The 26,474-nt window shown below is 44.2% G+C and overlaps 2 protein-coding genes across 5 annotated transcripts; one reads left to right on the top strand and one right to left on the bottom strand.

Moving 5' to 3' along the window:
• Positions 1-1,421: 1,421 nt before the first annotated feature.
• dap3 (death associated protein 3) lies at positions 1,422-6,968 on the bottom strand. The gene is made up of 13 exons (XM_030749200.1): positions 6,791-6,968; positions 6,582-6,623; positions 6,320-6,433; positions 5,261-5,362; positions 4,995-5,103; positions 4,827-4,919; positions 4,568-4,698; positions 3,804-3,884; positions 2,983-3,147; positions 2,808-2,867; positions 2,631-2,720; positions 1,754-1,871; positions 1,422-1,658 (listed from the first exon to the last, which is right to left on the bottom strand). The coding sequence occupies exons 2-13, from the start codon at positions 6,618-6,620 to the stop codon at positions 1,573-1,575; spliced, it is 1,188 nt and encodes a 395-aa protein (XP_030605060.1). The 5' UTR covers positions 6,621-6,623; positions 6,791-6,968; the 3' UTR covers positions 1,422-1,572.
• A 3,820-nt stretch (positions 6,969-10,788) lies between these two features.
• On the top strand, positions 10,789-24,142 carry LOC115794071 (histone-lysine N-methyltransferase ASH1L-like). 4 transcript variants are annotated; one of them, XM_030749314.1, is made up of 14 exons: positions 10,789-11,214; positions 13,870-14,760; positions 15,710-19,868; positions 21,208-21,559; positions 21,716-21,889; positions 21,987-22,081; positions 22,163-22,236; positions 22,370-22,415; positions 22,523-22,560; positions 22,658-22,728; positions 22,832-23,013; positions 23,530-23,621; positions 23,736-23,879; positions 23,959-24,142. In XM_030749314.1, exons 2-13 carry the CDS (start codon positions 14,080-14,082, stop codon positions 23,862-23,864), a joined length of 6,093 nt encoding a protein of 2,030 aa, XP_030605174.1. In that variant the 5' UTR covers positions 10,789-11,214; positions 13,870-14,079; the 3' UTR covers positions 23,865-23,879; positions 23,959-24,142. The 4 variants fall into 4 exon arrangements, 3 of the variants coding, with proteins under 3 accessions (XP_030605174.1, XP_030605175.1, XP_030605176.1); XR_004021157.1 differs by lacking the exon at positions 23,959-24,142 and having other exon boundaries at positions 22,832-23,026; positions 23,736-23,765; XM_030749315.1 differs by lacking the exons at positions 23,736-23,879; positions 23,959-24,142 and having other exon boundaries at positions 22,832-23,028.
• Positions 24,143-26,474: the final 2,332 nt, after the last annotated feature.

Genomic DNA, 26,474 nt, shown 5'->3' with positions numbered 1-26,474 from the left:
CATAAATTCAGATGAATATTTTCAGATTAAAGAGAGTAAAGTTTACATCCTGCAAAAATATTGCTGTAAACCAGAAAAGACAAAACAGATAAGTTGTCCAGGATGTGTTTAAATTCATTAAACATGTATCCACTTTTCATAATAAGTAGTGCTGGAGATCCCAGCAAACTAATGTGGGGCACAGGGTCTGTTTGTGTAAGACAGTGTTGCATGTTTTCCTAATGCTCAGTCTGAAGTTATTGAGAAACTTTATATATAAAAAAAAAAGACCACAAATTATTGAGGTTACTGGCTTTGATCTTGTAAGGAATAAATGCACTTTACCAATTAAATAGTTTTTAATAAGTATAAAAGTAAACTGAAGCTCTTTGTACATTTCTGTATTGTCTTTTTTTCTTACAGTAAATGTTAAAATTGTTGTGATTTCAGCTGCTTTTCTGTCTGGTAATCATATTTGGGTTTCAGTGTGGATGCATCGATCTCTTCTTCTAGCTCTTCATCTCTTTCTGTGCCACACATGTGCTGTGAGACATGAGTTCAGTTTTTGAAACCTGAGCCAATCAAGATGTGGGCCATTGTCTTAATATGTGGGACAGGAGCACAAGGGATAAAAATGCTGTGAAGTGGGACACATGCTGGAGAACTGTGATTTATTGTTAATTACATGGAAATGAACTAGTAGTACGATTACTAGTATGGCATTTTGAAGCAGCTTTCTGCTGTGACTTGCATAGTAGCTCATGCTAAATCAAGCAATGTATTTAGTTTTGCATACATTTTAGTGTACTTTTTTTTTAAATATACACACACTTTCTAAAACTCAATCTGAATGTATTAGATGCTAACTAGTCATAAAAGACTGATTACTGCCATTTATTAACAAATGTTCAGAGGCTGTTATATTCTGCTGCACAAGTTACCTGACAAAATAAAGCCTCGGTCACACAGGCGTACACACTTAATGACTGAAATTCAAATTTTCATTTACTAGCTGGTTGGATAGAGGAATGCACATTTTTCCCTAGCAGATGGTGGTTGCCATGGAGTTGCCAACCAGTATCTAGGCCTGTGTGACTGGAGATTTAGTAATCCTGCTTGGTACAATAGATGCACCTGGACTTTGGTCCAGATTTTTGAAAGGCATGTTTCTGTACCTGAGATGCACTCTCTCTCATGAATGGTATTTTGTTTTTTTGTGTAATCTGAGAACAAGTGCAGCCCAACTGAGTGGTACCTTTGCTATCACATGACTTTTATATATGTTGTTATAATTTCATATCACAAGTTGGTTTTTTTTGTTTAACAATATACTTAAAAAATACTCTGTCAGTAGTTTTGATGCACCTCAGTGTAAAAAACATTCAAAATGTTCAAAGTAAATATCCAGATGCTGATAAAACTAAAAAGTGCTGCTGGTTTTAACATTTTATTATCAAAGTAGCACACGTACATCATAGTTTACAGTGGTATACATATTAATAGACATGAACATTTGTATGTGTTTGCACTTCTGGTACATTTATATTGTGTGTGTGTGAGATGTGTGTCTGTGATTTAAACTTTTATGCAACCTCATAAGAAGCCACAAATTCTGTCCACCACTGATGGATTCCTGTTGGTCAAGAAGATGAGTTCTTTCTTCCCTTCCTCAGTTCGGCCTGATGAGAGGAGGAAAAAAAAAAAAAAAAAAGTTAAACTATCAGTAAAACAGCCTCATTTACATGTTATCAGCACCATCATTATCATCACTCACTCTGTGGATGCTGCAGCCAGTGGCGGTCCATATAGTAGAGGTAACAGCTCTCAAACTCCTTCTCGCTGTAGTTGGGCACCGAAACCGGGATGAAAGGATCCATGGTGTCAAACCCCCTCTGATGAGCAAAACACAAACAAGAGATCAGAAAATAGACCCTGAATAACATAAAAACATAAACATTAACAAAAATCCAACAATACAAATATCAGTGTTTCCATAATTTAGATGCACAAGGAGGGAGGGGGGGGGGGGCAATAATGAATATTTCTAAATATGAAATAATGTATTTAAAAGGAAAGAAAACGTTCGGGTCAAGCCCACACACTGTGAACTTCTATCACAGACACCTTTTAATGTGATGGGATCAGAATGTTTTATGAGCCTGCTCTGAGTTTTATTGTTTAATCGTTGTCCAGAGTCTGAGGTGGCTGACAAAGATGGATTTATTGGTCTATTTGTAAATGAATCTTGTGACACGCATTCATCTGAAAAATATGACTGTGATAAACAGAATCGACTGACTTGCCACAGTCACGCTATATACCTGCAAAACTGAACCGAATGAGCAGAATGGGGACACTACAGTTGCTTATAATGTATCTCTGCTGCATATAAGAGCCAGCTTACTAAAGGCGTGTATGCACTTAGAGAATGAGACTCATTCTTTACTGGCAAATATCACAAGAAATCTGTTTTCTGACAATATTTCTGGATATAATGCCTGATTTGTTGCTCACAGTCAACAAAATGTTGCTCAGTCTGCAATTTCCCAACTAATAGCCAAAGCTGAAACTGACAAGCAAAAGACAAATCTGCTGTCACAGCTTGAGGGCGAGTGCTACAGATAATAAGGCACAATCAAATGACCTCTAACCTCTCCGAGTAGCTCTTGAGGCAAGTAGGCAGATTTTGGGATGTAGAGAGACCCTGTCTGGGACAGAGTGGTGATAATGGCACCTCCAGTCTGAGACAAGAGAGTGAATGTTAATGGAAAATTTCTGCAATCTAATATTCTTATGCAGCTGTGGTGAACACTTTGTGTTCTTCTCACCCAGTCGTTCCTCGTGAGCTTCCTCAGGTTATAAATCAAAGTGAGCTCCTCGGGATCCACCTGGTAACAGTGAGAAAAGTGAGACACGTAAGATTTCCCATCTGTGGCAGCTGCAGAAGAAGCAGCACAAAAAACAACTACGAGGCATGACAGGACTGTAAATGTGTCTGCTCACAGCACTCTTATCCTCCTTCTTGATGGCAGATCTTCCCCACAGGGCATTGACACCATCCACTGCTACAGCCAAGCGGAAGTCTGATCCCGGTTGCCCGCTTTGCAGCCTCAACTCCTTCATCACCGCCCCCACCACATCACTGCTGCTCTTCACACGAGAAATACCCTACAGCAAAGAAAACACCATTTGTAATGGAAGTAAAATCAAGAATATAAATAACAGTAAGTCTGCAGTAGAAGAAAATCTGAGTTATTGTAGCGTGTGAATGGGGGAGGGGGGGGGGCAGTGAAGTAGAGTCAATTTATGCACAATTTATTTCATTTCTAAACCTGTAAACATCCAGCTGTTTGATACAAAAGCCAAAACAGGAGAGAAAAAAAAAATCCTGCATACCTGTCTCTCTACCCACTGCGGTCAGAGTGCTGCTTAATGTAAGCTTTAATCACATTAATATAGCACAAGCTTACGTCTACATTAAGAAAATAATAAATAAACAAAATATTTTAGCTCCATCTCTTAAATAAATGGGATCAAAACAACTGATACAAAGTGGGAAATACACAAGCAGCTGCTTTCTGCAGGATTTGTCAACGTGCATGGTGCAAAAACATTATTCTGATCCATCACAGTGCTATTGATCTCCACCGAGCACAGGCAAGGTGAAAGATGAAACTTTAATGACCCCTGTGTTGGGAATCAGTCAGGCAGTACAAAAGAATCGGTAAAGGATGATGAAAATGTTTTGGAGGATAAACATAAATCCTCAAAGGCACAAAACTAACCAACCAACAAAACTCCCACTTATTTGTATAGAGACACACCTGATCCACCAGCTCTCCTAGCTGACTTCCCTCCTCGGTGAACTCTCTCTTTGTCCAAATGTAGCGATGCTTTGTCTTTATCTGGAAGAGAAACAGAATGATTTCATTGATCATTTACTGAAGAGCTTTTATGACCACCTGCATATATGCGCCTGCAATGTGTGCTGAATCTCCTCCCGTGTGTTCAAATGGCAATCCTTCAATTTTATTTTAAGAGTTTAAAGTCACAGGGCAGCCAGATCTGATGAGTAGGGTAGGTGAGGAGCCAAGGCTGCGTTAGTGCAGCAAAAAACATCCGGCCTTACAATTATGTAGCCTGTCCTACAGTTGCAGTACAACAGCAGACAACAAACCGCGGCCATTCAGAAGCATTTTTTTCTGTGTGCAAGTTTGAGGTACAAGTGCAAGTAGTCACAACAGAACTAGACGTGCATGAGGAGAAGACCTTGTAGAGGGAATTTAAAGGACGAAAATGTACATTTTGAGTTTGATATTTATACATATTTTTCTTGGGGCTGCATTTGAAGCCTTTATGAAATAGGACAGTGTAGAATAGTCACAAATGCGGTGTGTGTCAAACGTAATTTTAATGGGTAGATTTAAGTGGTGTCATTAAGCAATTTAACTTAGACCTAAACTACATCACAGAAGGGTCTTGTAAAGCTTGTTGATGAGCCTTTTTCTCACTTTGGCTACTCAAAGTGAGTTAAAAAAAACAAAACAAACACAAAAAAAAAAAAGACTCTCTGTGTTCATACTGTTACCTTTGACAGGAAGCGTTCATTGGTGATTCTGAAGTTGCGTAACCATGTCGTGGCTTGTAATGGCTGATCAAAGCGGGATTCATTATAGGATGAAGGCAGCAGCTCCTTACAATTCTTCACCCATAGATGAGCTGCATGAGCGAAGAAGATATTGATGGTTAACTTCTCACACAAGAGATGCACTGATTGTGAAATAAACAATACGCCTTCTTTCTGTTTACAATCAGATATTTGCCCTGTGTGACCGTGTCTGTCTCACCATCAGGAACATGCAGCACCAGCCATCCCTGTGTGTAGCAGAAGTGGACCGCATGACAGAGAGACATCGTCTTCCCAGTACCCTTCAACCCATCTGAAAACCCTGATAAGGACGACGACAGCTTTATGCAGGATCAAGAGATGAGTATGTTCGTGTTTTGAAGGATACAGAATAAATATCGCAGAGGAGGTTTGCTGTAGTCTGTTTTCTTCAGGTAAGAGATGACCTCCACAGCTGGCTGCCTCACCATGATGCAGGCTTCGTTAAACGTCTTTACCTAAAATCGGAGAGAGAAATTTATCAGTGCCAGATGTTTTAATGCTTAAAAAATAAAGAAATAAACAAAAACAAAAGATGATGCCGCAATCTACAAACCAGATCACATTTGCTAATTTTCTATGCACATACATTCTCACATCCAGAGAGAAACCTGCCTGTTGTTGATAGCGCCAGGGGAGGCCACTAGGGAACAGAGTGCGAATATGTGCAGAGGGCAGAGTGTAGTACTGTCCAATATGCTTCTGTGAATGACATGCCTAGAAAGAGACAAAGGTCAGCATCATAAGCTCCTGTCAGACATACACTCATCTCCATTTACGTGACAGCATATTAAGATGCCAACTTCATGTCCGAATAAACACTGCTGTCACATTTCCATAAAAGCTGCAAAGAAAATGTTACTAGGTTGGGCCTTTGTGAGTTGCTTGGTACTCTAGAGATTGCCCTAAACAGAAATACACATCTACAGAATAAAATTTGATCTCACCAACTGTAACCATTTGTAATTTGCAATAAGCTTAAGGCATTCGTCTATGATGCATTTTCAGTAGATAAATCTGAGTCTGTGTGCAATGGTCATAAAACAGCTCTCATGCAGTTTGTGCAGCACATACAGAGATCTTTGGGACAATGGGAGAAAGAATGAAACATGATAAAATCAATGCTAACAACACTGACAACGCTCATTGCCACACGAGCAACAAATTCTTTGCAAACACAGCAAATATTGTGAGTACATCACTGTTCTAGGGACTACATTCTTGTAAAGTTAAGACTAATGAAAAAGTGACTGATGCCTGCAGAGTGAGAGGTAGAGGAAGACAGTATCACTCTGCTCTGGAAGGAGGTTGGACTGACATGTGAGAAGACTATATCAAAGAGCTCTAGATCCAACACCATTTATTCTTGCTTCCTCTGCAGAAAAATAATTTGTAATGAAAAAAAATGAAAAACACCAATGAACCTTGTTTTTTTTTTATGTCAAAATGATTACAGACTCACACTACATATTATGCACCGGATGAGACAAATGATGTCAAACAACAAAAATATATAAAGGTTTAAGAAGGTTTGGGGAACAGATAGATGGAATCACAGAAAGGTTGCCTTAACCATTTCAATCTTTGACATTTTCTGCCCCTCTCCAAATCATTTCTGTCTCAGAGCATTAGCTGTGTGTCCTCAGAGCCGGCTCTGCCTCGTGTTTTGCTTACCGGATCGTTCTCCCGGGTTCTGAAGACTGACATGGGCTCAGCTTCTGAAACTGCAGCCACAGCCTCCTGCTGCTGCCCGCATCCACTGCTATGAAGGGACCTTACGTGGGTTACCTGCAAAATTATGCCATAACAGCTCTCAGTGAAAGCATTTTTGACCTCCTGTCTTTGACAGCTTGACTATGACAGAAATATTTAAGCACTGTAACTGTTCAGATTATTCAACTGCAGCTTCCGAAGTGGCACTAAAGCCTATCCTCACCGCTGGCCGTAGCCTGAAGGACAATCTGTGAAGGGCCATGATCTGAAACAGGGTGGACAGAGAGAAATGATTCAAACACCAGATGAACCCAATGCGCAGGGAATGTATAAACACACAGCAGTGCCCTGTAACCTTGCATAAACTCAGAGCTAACAGAACAGAAAACACGACCCCCCCCCCGAGCTGTGAGGACACCGAAAGCTGCTCACCTGCGAGTCACTTCATTCGATGCGCAGTGAGGAGGATTTCGACAAATGTCATGTGCTGAAAACGCTCCCCAGGCTCAAGTCACAGAGAGTAAATACTGCAAAACCCGACTCGAAGTCAATGTGCCAGACCTGTCATGGACACCGCCATCATGCTGTACTGAAAGGAAGTGACGAAACACGGCGGTTAGCCAATCAGACCGCACGAGCGAGGCGACAACAAATGAGGAAAATGGAGTTTATCAGACTTTGACGTTTGGCCTCTGATAATTACGGTACAGTTATTATGAGTGCTTAATAGACATTTTAGGGTAAAGACAGCGCCTTTTAAAGCCTTAGATATACCCCTGTTCTCCGAATTTATGTAAGGTTAATAGCAACAGTACAGTAATCTTAGTTAACCATCAGATTAGTTGCTGGGAGGTTGAACAAAGTTGCAAAGCCCTTTGAGAAGTACTCATGATGAGAAAAAATCAGCTAAATATATATCTAATAATGCAATATACTTTGTCTTCTTCTTTCAGCTGTTCCCTTTAGGGAAGTAGTGGATCTCTCTCCCCATCTCACCCTCTCCCTGGCATCCTCCTCTGTCACACCAACCATCTGCATGCCCTCCTTCACTTTATCCACAAATCTTCTTCCTCTTTTCGTCCTGTCTGAGAGCTCCATATTCAGCGTCTTTTGTCCAGTATATCCACTATCCCTCCTCTGCACATGTCCAAACCATCTCAGCCTAGCCTTTCTAACTCAAACCTGATCTGTCTCCCTGGTGTACTAATTTCTAATCCTGTCCCTGCTGGTCACACCCAATGAAAATCTGAGCATCTTCAACTCTGCCACCTCCAGCTCAGCCTCCTGTCTTTTTGCTAGTGCCACTGTCTCCAAACCATACATCATAGCAGGTCTCCCTACCTTCTTCTAAACCTTCCCTTTTACTCTTGCTGGTATCCTCGTCTCCACCCTGCTTGCACTCTCTTCTTTACCTCTCTTGTGCACTGTCTGTTGCTTTGGATGGCTGACCCCAGCCATTGAAACTCATGTACCTTCACTATCTCTCTTCCTTGCAACTTCACCTTTCCACCTGTCTCCCTCTCATTCACACATCTTTCTTCTTGCTTCTACTGACTTTCATTCCTTCTGTTGAGAGCATACTCTCCAGGCTCTCTTCCACTTGCTCCCTACTCTCACTACAGATCACAATGTCTTCTGCAAACACCATAGTCCATGGAGACTCCTGTCTGACCTCATCTATCAACCTGTCCATCAAAACTGCAAAGAAGAAGGAGCTCAGAGTCAATCCCTGATGTAATCCCACCCCCACCTTGAACCTATCTGTCACTCCTACTGCACACCTCACCACTGTCTTGCTGTCATATCTCCTGTTCCTCTTTTATCACCCTATCATATACTTTCTGTAGCTCCACAAAGACACAGTACACCCCCCTTTGACCTTCTCTGTATTCTCCATCAACACTCTCAAAGCAAACATCGCATCTGTAGCGCTTTTTCTTGGCATGAAGCCATGTTGCTGCTCACTGATCGTCACCTCTCTTCTCAGCATAGCTTCAACAACTCTTTCCCATAGCTTCATGGTATGGCTCATTAATTTTTATCCCTCTGTAGTTAGTACAACTCTGCACATAACCCTTGTCCTTGAAATTTGGTACCAGTGTACTTCTCCATTGCTCAGGAATCCTCTCACTCTCCAAGATTGTTTCAAACAATCTGGTATAAAAATAAATAAATAAAAACTCAGTCTCGTGTAGACATCTCCATACGTCCACAAGTATGTAACCTGGACCAACTGCCTTTCCAGTCTCCATCCTCTTCATAGCCGCCCTCACTTCCTCTTTACTAATTCCCTGCACATTCTGATTCACTATCTTTCCTCCATACGTCCTCCTCTCACTCTTCATTCATGAGATCCTCAAAGTACTCCTTTCATCTTCTCCACACTCTCCCTTAATTTGTTAGTAGATTTTTCTGTCTTTATTTCTTCTGTATATTTTATCCTTTAGCCTACAGTCTCAACATCCTCCCCTTATAATGTGCTGTACATGGTTTCACTCATTTTCCCTTATATTTTGTTTATATTTGATATTTATGTAATACAAAAAAAAAAAAAGATTTCTTTGTATTTTTCTTAGTTTTATTCATTTGAATTGCAAGTAGTATGCACGTTTTACTCATATTATGTGCAAATGCACATGTGGTAAATAAATATTGTTTCCAAACATAACATCTACCCAAAATCACTAATTAATGCAACCTACAGGAAAATTGCTCCCATGACTGACTAAATTAACCAAGTTCACTGTATGGCAATGGTAATTTATTCATTAATAACTTTATTTTGGAAAATTAGAGTACAATATAGTATAATATTTACTACGACTGGTCTGCATGATTACCTAGTGTTGTTTATTTTAGATTTTTAAAGTGTTTGAGATTGAAAAGCTCTGCACACTTAGGACTAACGCAGGTGTTTAATGAAAAAAAAAAAGACGTATTCACTTGTTTATCACAACAAAAAGATGCAGAGCATTCCTCACTTAATGTCTGGCATCTGTAGCACTTGTTGCTAATAATCTTGAAAGTTGATGATCTCATAATGCACACATGCACATTTATGTGACTTTTTGAGCAAAACTTCAGTTCAGTATTGATTTCTGCTGCTCGTATTTTTTTCCCCTGGGCGCTAGCACCAATGCGCGTATTTAATAAAACTTTCAATTGTTAAACTTTCACCTTTGCAAAAACGTTAGATTGTGACCTAAAGTCTTTCATTCTCAGGACTTCATGTTTTTGCACTGCGTCATGAGTACACGGATCCTAAAAACGCACGAATGCGCTGATTGAACATTTCTAAATAAGGCTGTGTTTGATCAATATGCTCCAAACTGATTTACAGATCCTGGCTTCAGTGTGAGTACTCTTACGCTAGACCCTATTTATGGCAAATTATGTTTGACAGAGCACAGAAAATTGAATGTAAGAGCTCACCGATGAGTCATAGCGGCCAAACAATTTTCTCTGATGGCCCAGATAGCCAGAGGGACTACCAGAGGGACTATTTGATTTGTTGTAATTTACATACTTGTTAATTTGCCTTTCAACTTTGTAAGACTTTTTGGAACAAAAATATCTGCTTTTTGTGATATAGTCCTTACATGGTGCGTATTTTCACGAATTTCTGGAACTACTAACAATTGCTGGGCATGCAGACAAGCGTCAGCAGGTAGAGTCTGCAGTGTGTGTTTAATGGTTATTTAGAGGTCACAGCGTAAACAAGGTGTAGCGTGTAGGAGGTACAGGGGGGCCAATCCTATATGCGTAAGAGGACCCCACAGTAGACAAAACCAGCACGCTCTATGGAGGAATTGCTGCTTCTACTGCAAATATACAAACTAAACCATTATAATACTGTAATTATATATCGGTTACTGCTGTTTTTATCACTACTGGGTATCACTGTGTTTATAGTAAAACATACTTATGTAAATGCTTCATTTTCAGATTGTGTGCCTTTCCATTATTCGGGGGGAGGGGGGTGCATTGGATCGTTTAACAAACGCACGATAAACAGCTCTCACATATCAACTTTTAATATCCCCGTGTGCCTCTCCCACTCGTGTAAGCTGGATCGTGTATTGCATTACGCGATGCAACTTTTCAGCTGCTCCCCCAAATCCTACCAGCAGCCTACTTTCGCCAAGTCGTCGCCATTTTATTAAGCGCCCAAATAGCCCTCCCCAATCGCCTATTATGAACCGCTATGCGATCCTGTGCTGTGTTCACCGTTTTATCTCCTCCTCTGGCCACATGAAAATGGCCACGCAGTTGCATTCCCGCACATCCAACAAACCCTCTGCGCTGCCAGCCTGTACCCCGAGCACACACACACACACACGCACATACGCACACACACACACACACACACACACACACACACACACACACACACACACACACACACACACACACACACACACACACGCAGCTGCAGCCTTCAGCCCGTCGCCACGACACGTTAGCAGCCTTGTGCGCATACGAGAGCACAATCTGAGCCATTATAACTGGCGGGAGCGGTATAACTTTCCCCGAGAGAGAGAGAGAGAAGTGGTCAAAATAAGATCCAGCGTAACCAGTCCGCCACCTAGCTGCGGAGACGCGCCGACGGAGATCTGTCGACTGTATGATTATGAAAACACCCGCGCCAATGTTGTTGCACAGTAGGCTCTGCGCTCTGATGGGACTGAAACTCGGTTTTAGGGGGTGTTTTAACCTCCGCTGGCCTTAGTTATGTAATCAAAGCAACATCTAATGCACCAAAAGCTGTGGATTGCTGTTGGTGCGAAGGGGGAGAGCAGGACAGCAACACCTTAACCTCCTGCCTAAACGCAGTTGGCTCTGGGACGCGCTCTCGGGTAAGTAGCCTACGTAGCCTTATTACAGCTTGTCATGGCAGTCTGTATTAATGTGTGCAGGCCTGTCATCATCAGCGGGCTCAAAGCACAGCAGGTTAAGAATTTTGTGCATCCGCTTTGCGCTAATTTTATCCCTTGTTGCTGAGTGTGTTTCCCTCCCCTCTGTTCTCCTTGCACGGTGATATTTCTTATTTCAATGTTGCTGACACCAGCAGAAGGACTGGCAGAGGACAGATAGAAAGAGGGGGGGAAGGTGGCTCGGTACTAATCCGCACCACCACAAACACCACCAGCAAGCACATTTTTTCGTGCTACGTAGCCTCCCACTTCCATGTTGAGTTTCAAATGTGCGGCTGGGTTAGGTTTTAGGGTGCGTAGATGTGCGATATATTTTTTTTTTTATAATGGAAATAGGAGTGACGACAACAACAACACGTGCATGTGTGTATCATTCGTAAGTGCGACAGCATCAGGCGGATAGTGATTTTCCGAGGTGCGCAAAGTCGTTATGGAGAAGGAAGCTCCTGTTGACGTCCTCGGTAAACCAGTGATGGGTTGCTCCAGTGCGGTAACTCCCCCACTGCCCATACTGTATCTACAGTAGCAACATCAGGGAGCCTACGCAGCTGCGACCTGGGTACACAATGTACGGCCAACACACTAAAAAGAGGGAAAATGTGGGTGCGCGTGAGGAGGGAGACTCACGTGAGAAACTTCCCTGTACGTGGAGTGAAGGCTGCGCTTACCGCGAGGCTTCATGGTTCAATAATTTGAGATGCCATCACAGAAGCCCAGTTTCCAGCCTGGCTCATGCTGTTGTCAGGCAGATGATAACGGTGTTGTAGTTATCGATGATAACAATGTCATGGGATGGTGATGATGGCTGGAAATATGGTGGGCCATTATCATGATTTAATCGTTGCTTCAGCGCTCCCGAGGAACCACGCTGACTACAGTGTCAAGTCCACCCATCATCCTGTCACTGGAAATAGCTTCTGGTCTAATGTTAGAATAATTTTGAGTTATGTTTGAGAGGTATAGCTCTGGAGACTATAAAAAGCCATTAGTATGCACTTTGACTGATGTTGAATGGGCTTGCCCTTTTAAGTCAGAAAATCTGCCACTCGCACTTTACTCTTAGAGGGAGTTTTCATAAACAGGATTGTAATCCACAGTACTTCTCCTCATGGCCCCTCCATGCAGGCTTCTGGAGCAGACCTCATAATAAAAGTTCAAGAGGACCACTGTCCACCTCTGTGCTCATTTTCTTTTATTGTGAGGAGGATTGGCCTTGAAAATGCTTTCCAAAACGGTTACATAACAGCTGTTACTGGAACAGATGTTGATTTGAGCTCGTAGGATTCAAGGGAAGGGTTTGGGTGTGGAGGGACCGAGAGGCACGAGAGATAGCCCACTGAGCTCTTAAATGAAAACATTATCTGAGATGCTCTCGTAAGTCTAAGGGGGCAGTTCAGAGCGCTGAGAGACAGATGAGCTATTTCATAAGAGGCTCTCAGGAGAGAGCTGCAAGAATGCTTGCCAGGGTGTGTTTTATTAGAAAATGGATGAGTGTCTCCCTTAATGAGAGGGAGCGAATAACGAAGGAAGCATGACAGAAGATGCTGCTTCCATTCAACATGTTAAAAAAGCTGGTCTGGAAACAGCACGAGTGAGAGTGAAAGTTTTTTTCTGTTGGGGGAGAGTGTTGTTTAAGGGTGTGTTACTTTGCTATAATGTCACATTAAAAGTCCATTTACAATGGGGTCAATGAAAAGCTTACTTGACTTAGAGGAAGCAATGGGAGGAGAAGGAATTTGCACTCCTTTCCAAAAATAAGTTTTACCCTTTCCTACGGATTTGTGTTACCACTACTGAAAGGGGAGGAGGGGAACAGTCAGACTGTGAATGGAGAGATTTAAGTTGGAGAGACGGAAAAGAACGACAAGGAAGAGGAAATATGGTTCAGATTAACATGGATACATTGACCATTTTACTGTGTGGTCTACGCAGAGAGCGAGAGAGAGAGAGAGAAAGCGAGAGAGTGGAAGGGACTAATAGAGAATGCATGCAAAAGCTTGCTGCCAAACATGAAAAGGGGAGTTTCGGAGAGAAAAGAAAAGTACAGCAGCGGGAAGGGTGGGAGGAGAAGTGCTTGTGGGAGTAGCTGAGAACAGAAGGCGCAAAGACAGTGGAGAGAGGAGGGGAGGAGACTGGATCAAGTGTTTGAATTAGCCAGGAGCTGATTGATTGATAGATTGATTTGCAGAGAGATACAGGAAGGATTACAACATAAGTGTGAGTGTAGAGGTCTGGGGTGTGTTTGCTGTCTTTTAGATCCATCGATATTTACGGATTGTCGGCGCAAACTAGCCCAGGCTGTTTTTGGGGAGTGCAAGTCTGTCTTCCAGTTAGTGCCGACATTCTGGGAATCGGCGACGTTGATTGGCCCCCTGGGTTTTCTGTATGATGAGATCATCTCTGTGGACACAGACTTTAGCACCTCTCTACAGCTGCCTGCAGGAAGGGGACTTTCCCCTCAATTCCTGTACTGCTGCTGTTCAACATCTCAGCTCACTGAAATGACTAATCACTGGCCTCTCTATCTTTCTGTCTTTTCTTCCACTTTCCTTCTGCCTCATATTTACTTTGTCTCAGTGTAACCCTAAAGGACATCAGAGAGACCTTCCCTTGCTGGATGAAGGCATAGAGCTGCACTTGGACTGTTACTGGAACTTTTTTTCTAACCCTTCTGAGTGATACCTGCGTTCTGCTTTTCACACTTAACCACACCAACCCCATTGGAGTCATTTAAAAGTGTTATACTGGGAACTTCACAGCATCCTACTTCTCCCCTTGACTTCTCTGATGGACCAGAGAGTGAAGGGGGGAACCCCTCCGACCACAGGCTCCACTCTGGACCCCGCCTCTGCACCTGAAGACTCTGAGCAAGACCAAGTGGCAGAGAAAAAGAGGAGAGGGGAGGTGGAGAATGGCGAGGCAGTGGGAAAAAAGGAGGAGGAGAAAAAGGGAGGAGGAAGAAAGAGAGAAGGAGACAAGGGGGCAGTGCTGGAGCTGCTCATTGAGGGGCGCTGTGGCAGTGTGGGGCAGCAGCAGCTTCAGCTCTCTGGCAGAGAGACCAGCTGCCCTGAGGGGAATGTAAGAGTCCGAATTGGTCTCCAAACCAAGCGTACCAAGAAACCGCCTAAGATCTTGGAGAGCTACGTCTGCAAACCCACCATCAGGACCTATCAGAGACAGGCCAGGGGCGGGCTGCTGAAGGGCGATGGAGAAGGAGGGGGAGCGGGCCAGCAGAGTAAAACCAGCTCTGCCCCAGACGAAGCAAACAGAGAGCAACACTCAGGCTTGGATGCTGTCCAGACCACATCCAAACAAACTGCATCTGCTGCTTCACCACCAGTTACATCATCAATACCGGTGTCGTCTCCGTCATCACAGTCACTGTCGCTATCACCGACATTTCCTACAGCTTCCAGCCCAGCCTCTGTCCCTGCCGTAACCAGCCAAGGGACAAAGTCTGTCAAACAGGTAAGTTAAGGAAAAGGGCAGTGTGCCTCACACACACACACACACACACACACACACACACACACACACACACACACACACACACACACACACACACACACACACACACACACACACACACACAGAGCCTTCCTCATGTCAGCTGCCAACACTACTTCTGCAATTAGGTGAAGTTACCCTGAAAAATGGCGCATGTGTGCTCTGTTTGGGTTTTTACAATTAACTACTATTCTTATAGATTCCTTGATATGATGCTAAATCATCAAGCTTTCAACTCACTTGCAACTCACTTTCCTCTAATAGCCATTGTCTCAATCCTGAAAATCAAGCAGCACATTTTAAAAAACAGACCTATAAATAGGACAACAGCACGGCAACCACTTGGAGTTCTAACAGACACTGGACCATCAGTCCTTATGACAATCACCCAAGGGAAAGCTTATAGCTTTAGCTGCACAAACGCCACTCAAGCTGCAGCATACCAAAATTACTGAACAAGTATGAAATGTCAAGCCTTCTCATCTGTATTAGTGGCAATTTATAGCCACCAATAGCAAGGCTTTCTCTCTCTCTTTCTGTCTCTACTTGGTTCTCTATATCTGTCCCTCTCTTCTATTTTTACATCCCCTTCTTTCTCTACCTGCTCTCATTTATCTTTCACTCCCCCTCTGTCCCTGTCCCACTCCCTTCCTCTCCATTTCTCTGCCTTTGTATTCCTCCTTTCTTCGTCAACCCCATTCCTGTTTCCACTCTCTCCTCCTCAGTGTGCCCTGGTTTCTCTGCCTGATTGAGTCGTTTTTATATTCACTCTCTTTTTTAATGGGCGAACAATAACAAAAGCATTTCAGTTACTGTCTCTTTTCCATTGTCCGCCACTGTTTTTGACAGCAAGCTAAAGGATGACTGTGACAGAGATTTTCTTTCTTTTTTTTTTATTTGTGTTTCCCAGGTTCCTATCAAGCTGGCCGATAAGACAGAGGTGAATTCAAATGGCTCATCCGAGAGAGTGAAGAAAGATAAAGCTCAGAGTGTCAATGGCCAGCCCGTCCTTGCAGGACCCAAACCCTGCTCACCCACAACAGACCAGGCAGCTTCAATTACTCCTTCCAGCCCATGCATCCAGACACAATCTCCACTGGAAACCAGGAAAGATGAAAACATCTCCAAGAAGCATAATGGTTTGGTCCAGACAACCAAACAAAAGGGACTGTCGAATGGGAAAGGCTCCTCTAACATTCTTGGCACTCCCACTTCATCCAAAGTCAGAGTTGGAAAACACAGCACTTCCACCTCTACTTCTTCCATGGACTCTTCAACAAGACCTCCAGTCTCCACTGGTTCCCACAAAGAACTTAGCCTTTCCAATAAGAGCAGGCCAGACTCTCCCTCCTATCCCTCAATTAACCCAAAACCACAGTCCTCCCCTGCTGTGGAACTCTCCTCTGCCCAGTTCCAAGGTCACGATCCCTCTGTAGAGCCCCTGCTAGAGAAAAAGAGAGAGAAAGAGAGAAAAGCAAAGAAAGAGAAACGCAAAGACAAGAAATCAAAGCGAGATAGATTGGAGGCTGATAAAGCAAAAAACGAGGGCAGAAAGGAGGAGGTTAAGAAGAAGAAAAAGGAAAAGGGGAAGGACGGGAAATCGAGACATGGCAAAGAAAAGGACGAAAGACATAGAGGTGATGATGTATGGAAGGATGATCTAAAGAGTGACAGAGGGAAGGCTGAGAAAAAGAGGGATAAGCTGAGCCCAGACAGACAAAGAACAGAGGATAATAATACAAAAAGTGGGGAAACAGCTGACAACAGCAAACTAGATAAAACCTGTAAATTAGTGAATACAGGCAGAGCAGATGAGAAGGAGAAGACAGATGACAGTTGCAAGCCAGTTAAACAAGCTGAGGCAGCAACAACAACAGGTGACACCAGTAAATCAAAAGAGCAGGACGTCTCAAGACATTCAACAGTGCCTGCAAGCCACCCCTCCTCTTCTGCTCCTCCCCCTGTGCCCACGCCTTCTGCCCATTCTCCCGTTTCTCCCCCTTCTTCCCCAAAAGAGCAGGATAGCCGACCGCTCAAAAAACGTAAGGCCAGAAGGCCCAGCTGGACCAAGCTGGTGCATCGGGCTCAGAGAGTGGAAAATCAGGAAGCCACTTCTGATTCTCTACAAAATCCTTCACTCAGTTTCCCCCAGAACACCAAGACGTTCCTTCCTGCCAAAGCCACTATTCAGCAGAGTGATGAGTCACACCCGGCAACCTCTGGCTCCCTAACCAGCAGCTCCTCCCCGGTGTCTTCTGCAACCAAACCTCCAACCCCAAAGCAGAATCACCCCTCATCAGAATCTAGCCCCCCTGCTTCCAGAAGCCCCATAAACACAGTCCGAAAAAGGGGTCGTCCTAAATCCTACAGCTCTAGTTTAGATGAACCTCCCCCTCAACTTACACCAAACGATATCCCAACTGAGGTGCCTCTCCGGTGCTGTGACGGAGTTCAAAAAGCCCCTGTGCTGGAGCCAAGTACAATACTGCAGTGTGCCGCTCAGTCTAAATCCAGCCCCAAGAAGCGTGGCCGGCCTCCGAAACGACCTTTCCCTGAGGACACGAGTGGAGATGCACTGAATCACACTGGTCATACAGTGAGCGGTAAAGATTTTCATCCTCCTGAAAAGGGAAACAGGCAGCTAAAGATCAGGAGGCTGATTAATGAGATGAAGAAAAGAAAGAAGAGGAGATTTCACAAAGTAATGTTGTCTGGGTATGTAGGAAAGGAAGGAAGGGCAGGAGAGGCAGCAGATGGTGAGACTTCTCAGAGAATGTGTAAATCAATAGAAGCTACAACAGTACACACTCTCTCAGCCCTGTCCTCCTCCTTTGGGAGTAAGCTGGGCCCTCAGATCAATGTGAGCAAGAGAGGGACCATCTACATGGGCAAGAGGCGAGGACGCAAGCCTAAATCCCAAACTGCTAACCTAAATTCCAACTCCCAGAACTCCACTCACTCATCTCTGTTTACCAATACCTCGGAAACATCTCTCTTCTCGTCTAACCAACCTCAGCCTCCTCCTTCTCACCCGTTTCCCTCCCCATCTCTTACTCACTCCAGCGGGGCCCAGAGTCCTTACAGTGAAGGCAGCCTCACAGAACCAACATCCTCCCTACTTTTCCCTCACCCCTTCTCCCTCCCATCCCCATCCTCCTCCTGTACCTCCCCTCGCCCCCCCTCATCCTCATCACTCTCTCCCTTTGTGAAGAAGAGCTGTCCATGTCAGGGAAGGCATCACTTCCCCTTTCACCAGTCTTCATGTAAGCTTTCCTGTCCCACTCCTCCACTGCATCACATACCTGGCTCTCCTGGCCACCTGAAAGAGGCCACGCCCTCCCCGAGGAGTGAATCACACAGTGAAGAGACCCTGCCTAGTGACAGCGGGATTGGAACAGACAATAACAGTGTCTCTGAGCGAGGTGAGATGAGGGGACCTCGGGGCATGCTGAGGATGGGTCAGGGGTCAGGAGTGATTCTAGGTGGTCAAAGGCACCCTTCTTCTATCGTGGACCGTCCCTCTCCAGTCTCTTCGCCCCTCTCTCACATGCCCAGACACACAAACCCCATGGCTAACTCAAATAGTGCGGAGCGGCACAGAGACCGACATCGGCACAGGCGCAGGGATTTCGACTGTTCCCCTTCCTGTACCTGCTTGTGTCCTTGTCCCTGTCCAGGACACAACAAGTGCGCTCATTCAGACTATTATTCATGCGTTGGGCACAATGCGCTGAAGAGACCGAAAAACAAACATAAGAAGAAGCACCAGCAGCTGCACATGCAGGATCCAGAGTTTCTGGCCGATCTCGAAGATTTAATCGGTCAGTTCAGTGAGGTACATATCGGACGGCGTAGTTGGGCGAGGACAGGACTGGGACAGGGCTTTGAAGGGAGTGCAAATGCTGCTGGAGGAAGGCGACATCACTCTTCCTCTCATTCTCACCGCTCCAACATCTTCAGGATCAATCTAAATGGCTTTTACTCTCCTCACCCATCATCTTTCTCTGCTAATCCCACATTCTCCCCCCAGCCTTTCTACCCTTGCCACTGCAACAGGAAGCCAGACCGCAGGCAATGTGGCTGCCCTTCAAAGTTCCAGGAGACCATTGAGAATATGGGCTTCTACAACAGCTATCCCCCAGCCACAACACTTTACCACCACCTCCCCAGCTCCTACACCCTTCCATCTCCTCACCAGTATGCCCACCATCAGCCCCACCATGCCCACTTTCTCCTTAACCCACCTAGATTTCACAGGCGGAGGAGTAGGCTGCTGAGGGAGGGGGCTTTAGGAGGGGAAATTGAGGGAGACATAGGGGGAGGCAGTGGAGGACGCCCACACCTCAGCTCAGGGTTCACATCCGGCTTCTCTTATGGCTGCGGGAGGAGCGAACACAAACACAAACATAAACATCGTCACAGGCACTGTGAGCGAGACATGGATGACGAAGAGGAGATACATGAAGATGAGGAGGAAGACGGAGTGGAAAGAGAAGGGCTGGCCTGTTCAAAGTCAAGGTTGGGGTTCATTTTGGGGCAAGGAGAAGGAGGAAGGAAAGGGGTAAGGGCAACAGGGAGCATGCTGGGTAAAGAATCAACTTGGTTACGTGAGAATGGAAATGATTCCTTTTCTGCTGCTGCTGCCTCATCGTCATCATCCGCAGACAGATACAAACACACATCTCTCACCTCACTGGGTCTGGGTTCCTCTCATCTGTCTTCTTTTGGAGGAGGATGGGGTGGCTTGGGCCAGAGCTGGGTGAAATTTGGGAGTCTGGGAGCTACAGGATTTGGAAACTCAAACCCCAGCTGGAGAGGTTTCACTGGAGACCAGCATACAGGCCGAATGATTGCATCAGACGGAGAGGACGAAGATGGGGACGAGGACGTTCAAGAGTCGCACCTGTACAGGACGTCCCCATCGCCGACACACACCAACCTGTTCACGTCTGCTGTCATGGCAACAGGAGGGAGGGGTCTGAGGAGTGGATTGGCCATTAGGAATCAAGGAAGTGGAGAGAGGTTGTGGAGGAGAGACGAACCAGCGTGGACAGAGAGGAGAGATGCAGGTGAGGATGCATGAATGATTTGATCACTAACAAGTCTTTGCTTTCACCTGATCAATCAGTATGAGGCTGTAATCGCATGAGAGTATTTCTCTGTGCTGATGAATGGTACAGAAATCTTCACTGAGAGCTACTAAGTTGTGTGAATAGGCTGTCGTATTCTGTTACTGTTTCATCAGCGGAAAATATGAATATATAGAATACTGACAGTAATCTAGATAAAGCAGGGAATCTATCACCAAATGCACCTACCACTGAAATATGACAGCAGCAAGCAAATCATGACAGCTAGCTGAGTGAATAAGATTTATTCCAAGAGCCTCTTTCCACTTGCACAGTATGACAGATTTTTATATTTGTACAATGTGGAGATGAAACTGTGGTTGCGGTACTCTTCCCGGTATAGGGACAGCACTGCTTTTTCTCAAGTGTTGTTAAGCCACACATCAAAGCCTGGAGGGTGTTTGAGAGGAAATCAGACTCCATTCTTTTTATAGCTAATTTCAGACTCTCTCTGCTGTGCGAGAGACGTGCCTGACACAAACACGTAGCCTCTCAGCAACCACTATCTGCTGGAATTTTTATAAAGTGTTATAGCAGGAGGGCAGCGTCTTGATGGGAATCTGCCAGAAAATCTTTGAAATCTTCCTGGTCTGCAGCGAACCACACGCTGTTGCAGCCTAGGGCTACCCAGTGAGAACAGTCATTAGTTAACCACCAGATTGGCTATTTAAAGATTGGCCTATCCCTCACTGCTGGCCAACAAGGCCTGTTTGACTTGGAAAAATCCAATAAGGAAAGAGTGGTCAGTCTTGTCAGTGACTGTGGAAAATGGAACAAAAAGACAAATGATCTCAGAGAGATGGATAAAGGAATAGCGCAGAGGTCAGACTGCGGGCAAAAAGAAGCGGTGGAATACATTTGACATCCGTTCACCGCCTATAGCTGCTAAGCTTTCTAAGGTTGTGTTTCAGAGTAACTCATTTTGTAAAAATAAATTGTGTGCTCAGTGCATATTTGTGCATGCTCACTGAGAAAGTATGCATGATGCACTGTGTTTATGTCTGCTTTTTGTTTTTTGTGGTGTGCATAAATCACTTTTTAATGTGTTTCCCAGAAGTGAAATGGTCAGAGGAAATGTTGTGACTCACCTAATGTGCGGCCTATGTGCATGACTCAGCCTAGACTGGCCTCACCTCACACCTCCTGCCGGCTCAATCACAGATCCACATCTGTCTCATTTCCGCTCCGCCATTTACACCCCACCCTCCCCTCATGCCTCCAACTGCCCCAACTCCCTACCCCCGATCCCCCCTCCCTCTTGTTATTTCGATGACTGCAGGTTTACAAGGTGACTCGAGAAGCCGAGGGCAGCAGAAAAGTGCGCCCACATCAGACAGCGTGGCTTTGAAAAACAAAAGAAGGCCGGGACGGCCCAGGAAGCACCCGTTGCCCTCCTCTGTATCCTCTCCCGCGCACTTATCTGCAACGCCGTCCATGTCCGCACCTGAAATCTTGCCAGGACACAGCCACATCAGAGATGGGAGAGGAGTGGGAGGGAGAACAGAAGAAAGGCTGCCAGAGAGAGAGAGAGGAGGAGGTGACCCAGTGCAGCAGGTGACAGAGTTGGAGCTGCAGGCCAAGAGGAAGAGAGGACGGAAGAGAAAACACAGTGACTCTCCCTGTCATCAGAGGTAAACATCTGAGCTGGTTGACTTGAAAATTCAATACAACCACTCACTACTGTCCTATTAACCCATTGTTTTCAGCACTGTGTGCTAAACCAGTGCCTTTCTCTCTTTCTTTTTCCTCTCTATCATTCTATCTCTCTCTTCATGCTTTCCTTTTAGTGTCGCTGAGGATAAATCCGAGTGCGACGCCCTCCCTGAGTGTTTTAGCCAATCAGATGTCGAGCAGGCTCCGTCCCAACCGGTTACCATCCAAAGAGAGGAAAAGGCTGACGGTCCTCCGAGGAAGAAATTCCTGAGGGCAGGTCTTTACTCTGATGACTACAAAACTACCGAGTGAGTTGACTGAATCCATAAACAAACTATTATAACATTTTTTTCATTATCTGGGTTTTTTTTTTTTGTTTATATATGTATGGTGTGTCTTTCCTAGCCCCCCCTCCCAAGCCCAGAAGAACTGCAAAGAGAACATGGTGTACACACCAGGGGAGCACGAGTATAGCCTTTTACCTGCTCCCATGCATGTTGGTGAGTATATAAGAGAATGGAAACACTGTTAATGTTTACTATGTTGTAGTAACTTGACTAAGCTCCCTTTATCTTCTTCAGGGAAGTACTTGAGGCTAAAAAGAATTCATTTCCAGCTGCCCTATGATGTGATGTGGCTGTGGCAACACAACCAGGTACAGATGCGCCACATCAGAAAGTTAGCGGGGCTTGAGCCCAAAGCATCTTTGGAGACAAATGAGTGTGGATTTTTTTTGGAGCATTAAAAAAAATGTACTAGGATGTAAGTTTCATGTCGTTTGGTTACAGCTTCACCGGCAGCCTGCTGTCCCCCTGAAGAGGAAGCGGCGTTACTGTGAGTTGCCGTTGCTGGATGTGTTACAGTACATGTTAGATGTCATCAGGTTTAGCTGATGTGCCAGATCATTTCTCTCTGTGTTTCTTTCTCTCGGGTTCACTCAGGCCGGCTGAAAGAAAGGACTGAAAGAAAGCAGACAGTGGTGAGTTTTTTGGCTCGTGGTTATTTGATTCCAGTGATGAATGTTTCTGCAATAATCTGTTCAGAATCTTACATGCATCTCTGCATTTATTGTAAAGGAGGAGAGCTCGAGTGACATTACCAGCTTGTTCCCTCACCTCGACATGGAGCCTTTGACCACCAGTGAGAGGTATGGAAAGAACACGGCGATTCACGTCTCATATTAAACTACTTGATGCACTATTACTGAATTAATGTCAGTGGTTAATGTTTCTCCCTGTGTGCCGGGCCAGGAGCTTTGTGGTGAAGCACCATGTGTTCCTCGTGAGGAACTGGGAGCTGGTGAGAGACAGGCAAATCCGAATGAGAATAGAGAGGGAGCGAGAACAAGACGCAGAGGGAGAGGGAGAGGAGGGCGACCCACGACATCTGTCCTGTGAAGGAGCCAATGGGGACGACAGCCACATCAAGTCAGGTCCATGAAGCAAGTGTGTGTGTTAGTTTTTGTTTCTGTAGGTGTTTGTGTATGCACCCGTGTATGTGGTTAAACTCTATACGTTTTCATTTTTACCGTGCAGACTTCTGTTTGTGTCTCGTGTTGTGTCTTTCACTTCATGTGTGCATGTATGTGTACGTGTGTGCTGCACAGCCTGCCATCCTCACAACTGGCTTGTCTCTGCATATCATACTCAGCAGCAAAAACTAAGTGGTTTTCCAACCACAGAATTCAGCCTGCAGAAATGTTTCCCCATTTCTGTCATCCACCGCTGGTGTCCAAGAACCCAGCAGGCATCAACTTTCCCCATTAACAGTGAAACCACACACAGTTTCCATCAAAGACTCCATGACTGATTGCAGATAGAAATCAAGGGAAAAAAAGGACACTTGCATAATTACAGACATTTCTGTAAAAAGAAATGAGCAAAGTTTTCATTCCCTCCTACATCGCCTTCACTAACATATAGAACACTCTTTGGCCTTTGACCCTCAGATCATCCAGTGGGGGTGGAAGTGACGGTAATCAGCAGTGACCCCCACCACCAAAGTCAGGACACCTCCAGCTCGTTCACTGCCAGCCCCTGTGTGAGTCAACAAATCTACAAACAGAAAAAAAAAGAACCACATTTTAACAATGCAAATTTCCACAAGGATAAAAATCTGCTTTTGAAATTAACTGTGCATACTTGTTCACTCCAGCCCACCAAAACCCAGAGCAGACAAGAGGAGGAGGGAGAGGAAGAAAAACAAGGGGAAGGAGAGGTCTGCAGCAGAGAACAGAGGAGGAAACGGCTGAATGATTTACTTTTGAACCTGCAGCATTCATAAGCTAAAAAAGAGGGGGTAAGTGAAGCATCTGCCACAGAAGCAAAAGCCACAAGTATGTGCACTGTTTAGTTGACAGTAACTTGTCTTTATGCAGGTGGGACCACTCTGAGAAAGGGACCAGGCCCACCACTGGACAGATGAACTGATGTCACAACACTGCTACTAACAATAGCAGTGCCACAGAGAAGAAGCAAGGCAAGGGAGAGGAGAGCTGGAGAATTATTAGCAGCTGAAAAATGCAAAAGAAAGACATCTCACATGCTGACAGATGAGTGTGTTGAACCTAGCTTTCTGAAGGGCATCCACATCAAGGATGAAACCATGGCAACACATCTTTTGTCCGAGTGGTGAGGGATGAGAGAAACAGAGATAGACTGTCCTGTATGAAAGAAAAAAGAAAGAAAGAAAGAAAAAAGAAAGAAACAGACCAGCTGAAATGAATTTGCACTAGTGCTGATTGAACAAGCACACTAAAAACTGTATGTATGCTGAGTGGACACACTATAAACACACACATACTGTACACTTTGATTGCTCTTACTTCAGCACCTTAAGCAAATTTGGGAAAGACGGACATTGCAGGGGAGTTTGCAAATGGACTTATATGGTACTCAGCATTTCAGCTCTGAGGTTTCCAAGAGACGAGGAGCTCACAAGCTGCCCAGAGCAATAGAAATGTAGCCTGGGCCCTAAGTAGGTCAAAATTGAACGCTCATTTAGTTGTTAAGCTTTCAAAGTCACATTGCACCTTTGGGAAATGACACGAGAGGAGAAGTGAGCCAGTTAAAAGCTGTTGAGACAGTGTTAGGGGTTTTCTTCACTTTACCAAGACAGTGTCTGCTATGTACCCATGAATAGGCAGGGGAGGGGGTGGGCTTAGTGATAGGAATTTTGGCATCGCTGCAAGAGAATTTGTAATGAGGTTTTAAGAAAGAAGTTATTTTTTTTGAAAAAAAACAAACAAACAAACAAAAAAAAAAAAAAAAGATGGCTCGAGTCCTGTCCGCTAAAGAAATGAGAGAAATATATTCACGATAGGAATGTTTATTGTTAACTATTTTACAGTATTGCTTCTGAGGGAGGAGAGGTGGACGTGTAAAAAGTGTTTTTGTTTACTTCAGACTGCCTTTGAGAATGTTTCACTCTTTGCTTCAGAGCATTGACAATCAGAATGTCCTCGGCGGGAGGGAGAAAGGAGAGCGGAGAGGGAATGAGAATCGATTTGCCCCAAATGCTCTGTAGAAGTGCCATGTTGTCTTGTGTACGTACCTAAGCGAACTCATGCAGTCTTTAAAAAGCAATATCTCCTCTGATAAGGACTATATAAGAACTTCCTTTTTTTTTAAAAAAAAAAAAGAAAAAAAAAGTTGTGAATATTTGAGGCTTGGAGGTCATTTTTCTGTACAGATGCAAAGTAGTTTGTTCTCATCTTAGGAACATCGGGCTAATCCACTTATTGGAAGTAACATAAGCGTTTAGTTACATGTGAATGTACAGTACATCGAGAGACCTGTTTTCCTTCTGTCAGCAGTAGCGTGTAAAATTAGTATTATACACAATACAGTCTGGATTATACATAAAAGTTAATAATCAATCCTTTCATTTTACTAAGATGTTTTTAACAAACTATACAGCTGACCAATATATCAGACATTTCTCCTTATGATTGACTATGATTGTATATGATTTTTTTTTTTTTGTAGAACATAACTTGTCTGTTTCTTTTGTTTGTTTGTTTTAGCTGAGCGTACTTTTGTTTTTGGTCAGACAATCAGTGACAGTGACTTAGTTTTTCCAGTGTTACATTTTTGCTCTCTTTCAGTAGTGTGGCTTCTAATAACAAGCCAAGAAAGTGCAATTTCTTTGACTGTTTACATACTGTATGTATATTTTTCCCTCTTTCCTTTTTTAAACTAAGAGCACTACATTATTGCCAGTGGATGATTAACTTTATAGCAAAGGTACACGTAAAGAGTTATTTATCTAGTTTGCATGACATGTAACCTTTGCCTGTTGCCTCTGATAATGTGCATAAAAAAAAAACAGTGATAACTCAATGCCATAGAATGTCAGCTCAAACTTTTTGCCTCTGTATCCATAATAATAAAAGCATTTTATGTCTACTAGTACTAAACCCTGAAAGCTTGTGGTGTCTCAGCTAAAAGGTCTCCTTCTTGCTGTGTGTGCTATTGGGGGGTGGGGGTGGGGGGGTGGCACTGCAGTGATGTTAATCAGCTTGAGCTAACAGTGCTATCTAGTGGCCTTAGATTGTATATCTCACTGTGTTGTCCTCCATAATGACCCACAATGGAGGACGCTACCAAAGAAACACGTTTACAAGATTGTGGGGTGGGGGGGCTGCAGCTCGCCCTGGAGACGTTTTCTCCTCTTTCTGCCCTTCAGAACATCCAAAAGGCACTCGAGGATCTTGATCTGAGCAAATAAAGTGAGAGAAATCTTCTGAAGGATTTCCCAGGAGCTTAAAGAGATTTTACAGGAGACTACACAGTGAGCTTTCTTCATTTCCTCTGTAATCTCACACATGCAGGTAGCTTCCTGTTACATTTCAGACAGCAACAAAAAAAGGAAATGTAATTAAGAGACATGCAG

This window comes from Archocentrus centrarchus, chromosome 16, assembly GCF_007364275.1.
Source record: "Archocentrus centrarchus isolate MPI-CPG fArcCen1 chromosome 16, fArcCen1, whole genome shotgun sequence".
NCBI lineage: Eukaryota > Metazoa > Chordata > Actinopteri > Cichliformes > Cichlidae > Archocentrus > Archocentrus centrarchus.
The sequence above is the reverse complement of the archived record's forward strand: the minus strand, read 5'-3'. Positions and strand labels throughout refer to the sequence as shown.

What these genes read in the sequence shown, in the direction of transcription:
- LOC115794071 (XM_030749314.1), top strand. Translation starts at nt 14,080, where the DNA reads ATGGACCAGAGAGTGAAGGGGGGAACCCCTCCGACCACAGGCTCCACT. An exon ending in GGACAAAGTCTGTCAAACAG is followed by an intron (nt 14,761 to 15,709) that starts GTAAGTTAAGGA and finishes TGTGTTTCCCAG; the next exon opens with GTTCCTATCAAGCTGGCCGA. An exon ending in GACTCTCCCTGTCATCAGAG is followed by an intron (nt 21,560 to 21,715) that starts GTAAACATCTGA and finishes CTTTCCTTTTAG; the next exon opens with TGTCGCTGAGGATAAATCCG.
- dap3 (XM_030749200.1), bottom strand. Translation starts at nt 6,620, where the DNA reads ATGGCCCTTCACAGATTGTCCTTCAGGCTACGGCCAGCG. An exon ending in TCCTCTGCGATATTTATTCT is followed by an intron (nt 4,920 to 4,994) that starts GTATCCTTCAAA and finishes CAGGGTTTTCAG; the next exon opens with ATGGGTTGAAGGGTACTGGG. An exon ending in TAGGAGAGCTGGTGGATCAG is followed by an intron (nt 3,148 to 3,803) that starts GTGTGTCTCTAT and finishes TCTTTGCTGTAG; the next exon opens with GGTATTTCTCGTGTGAAGAG.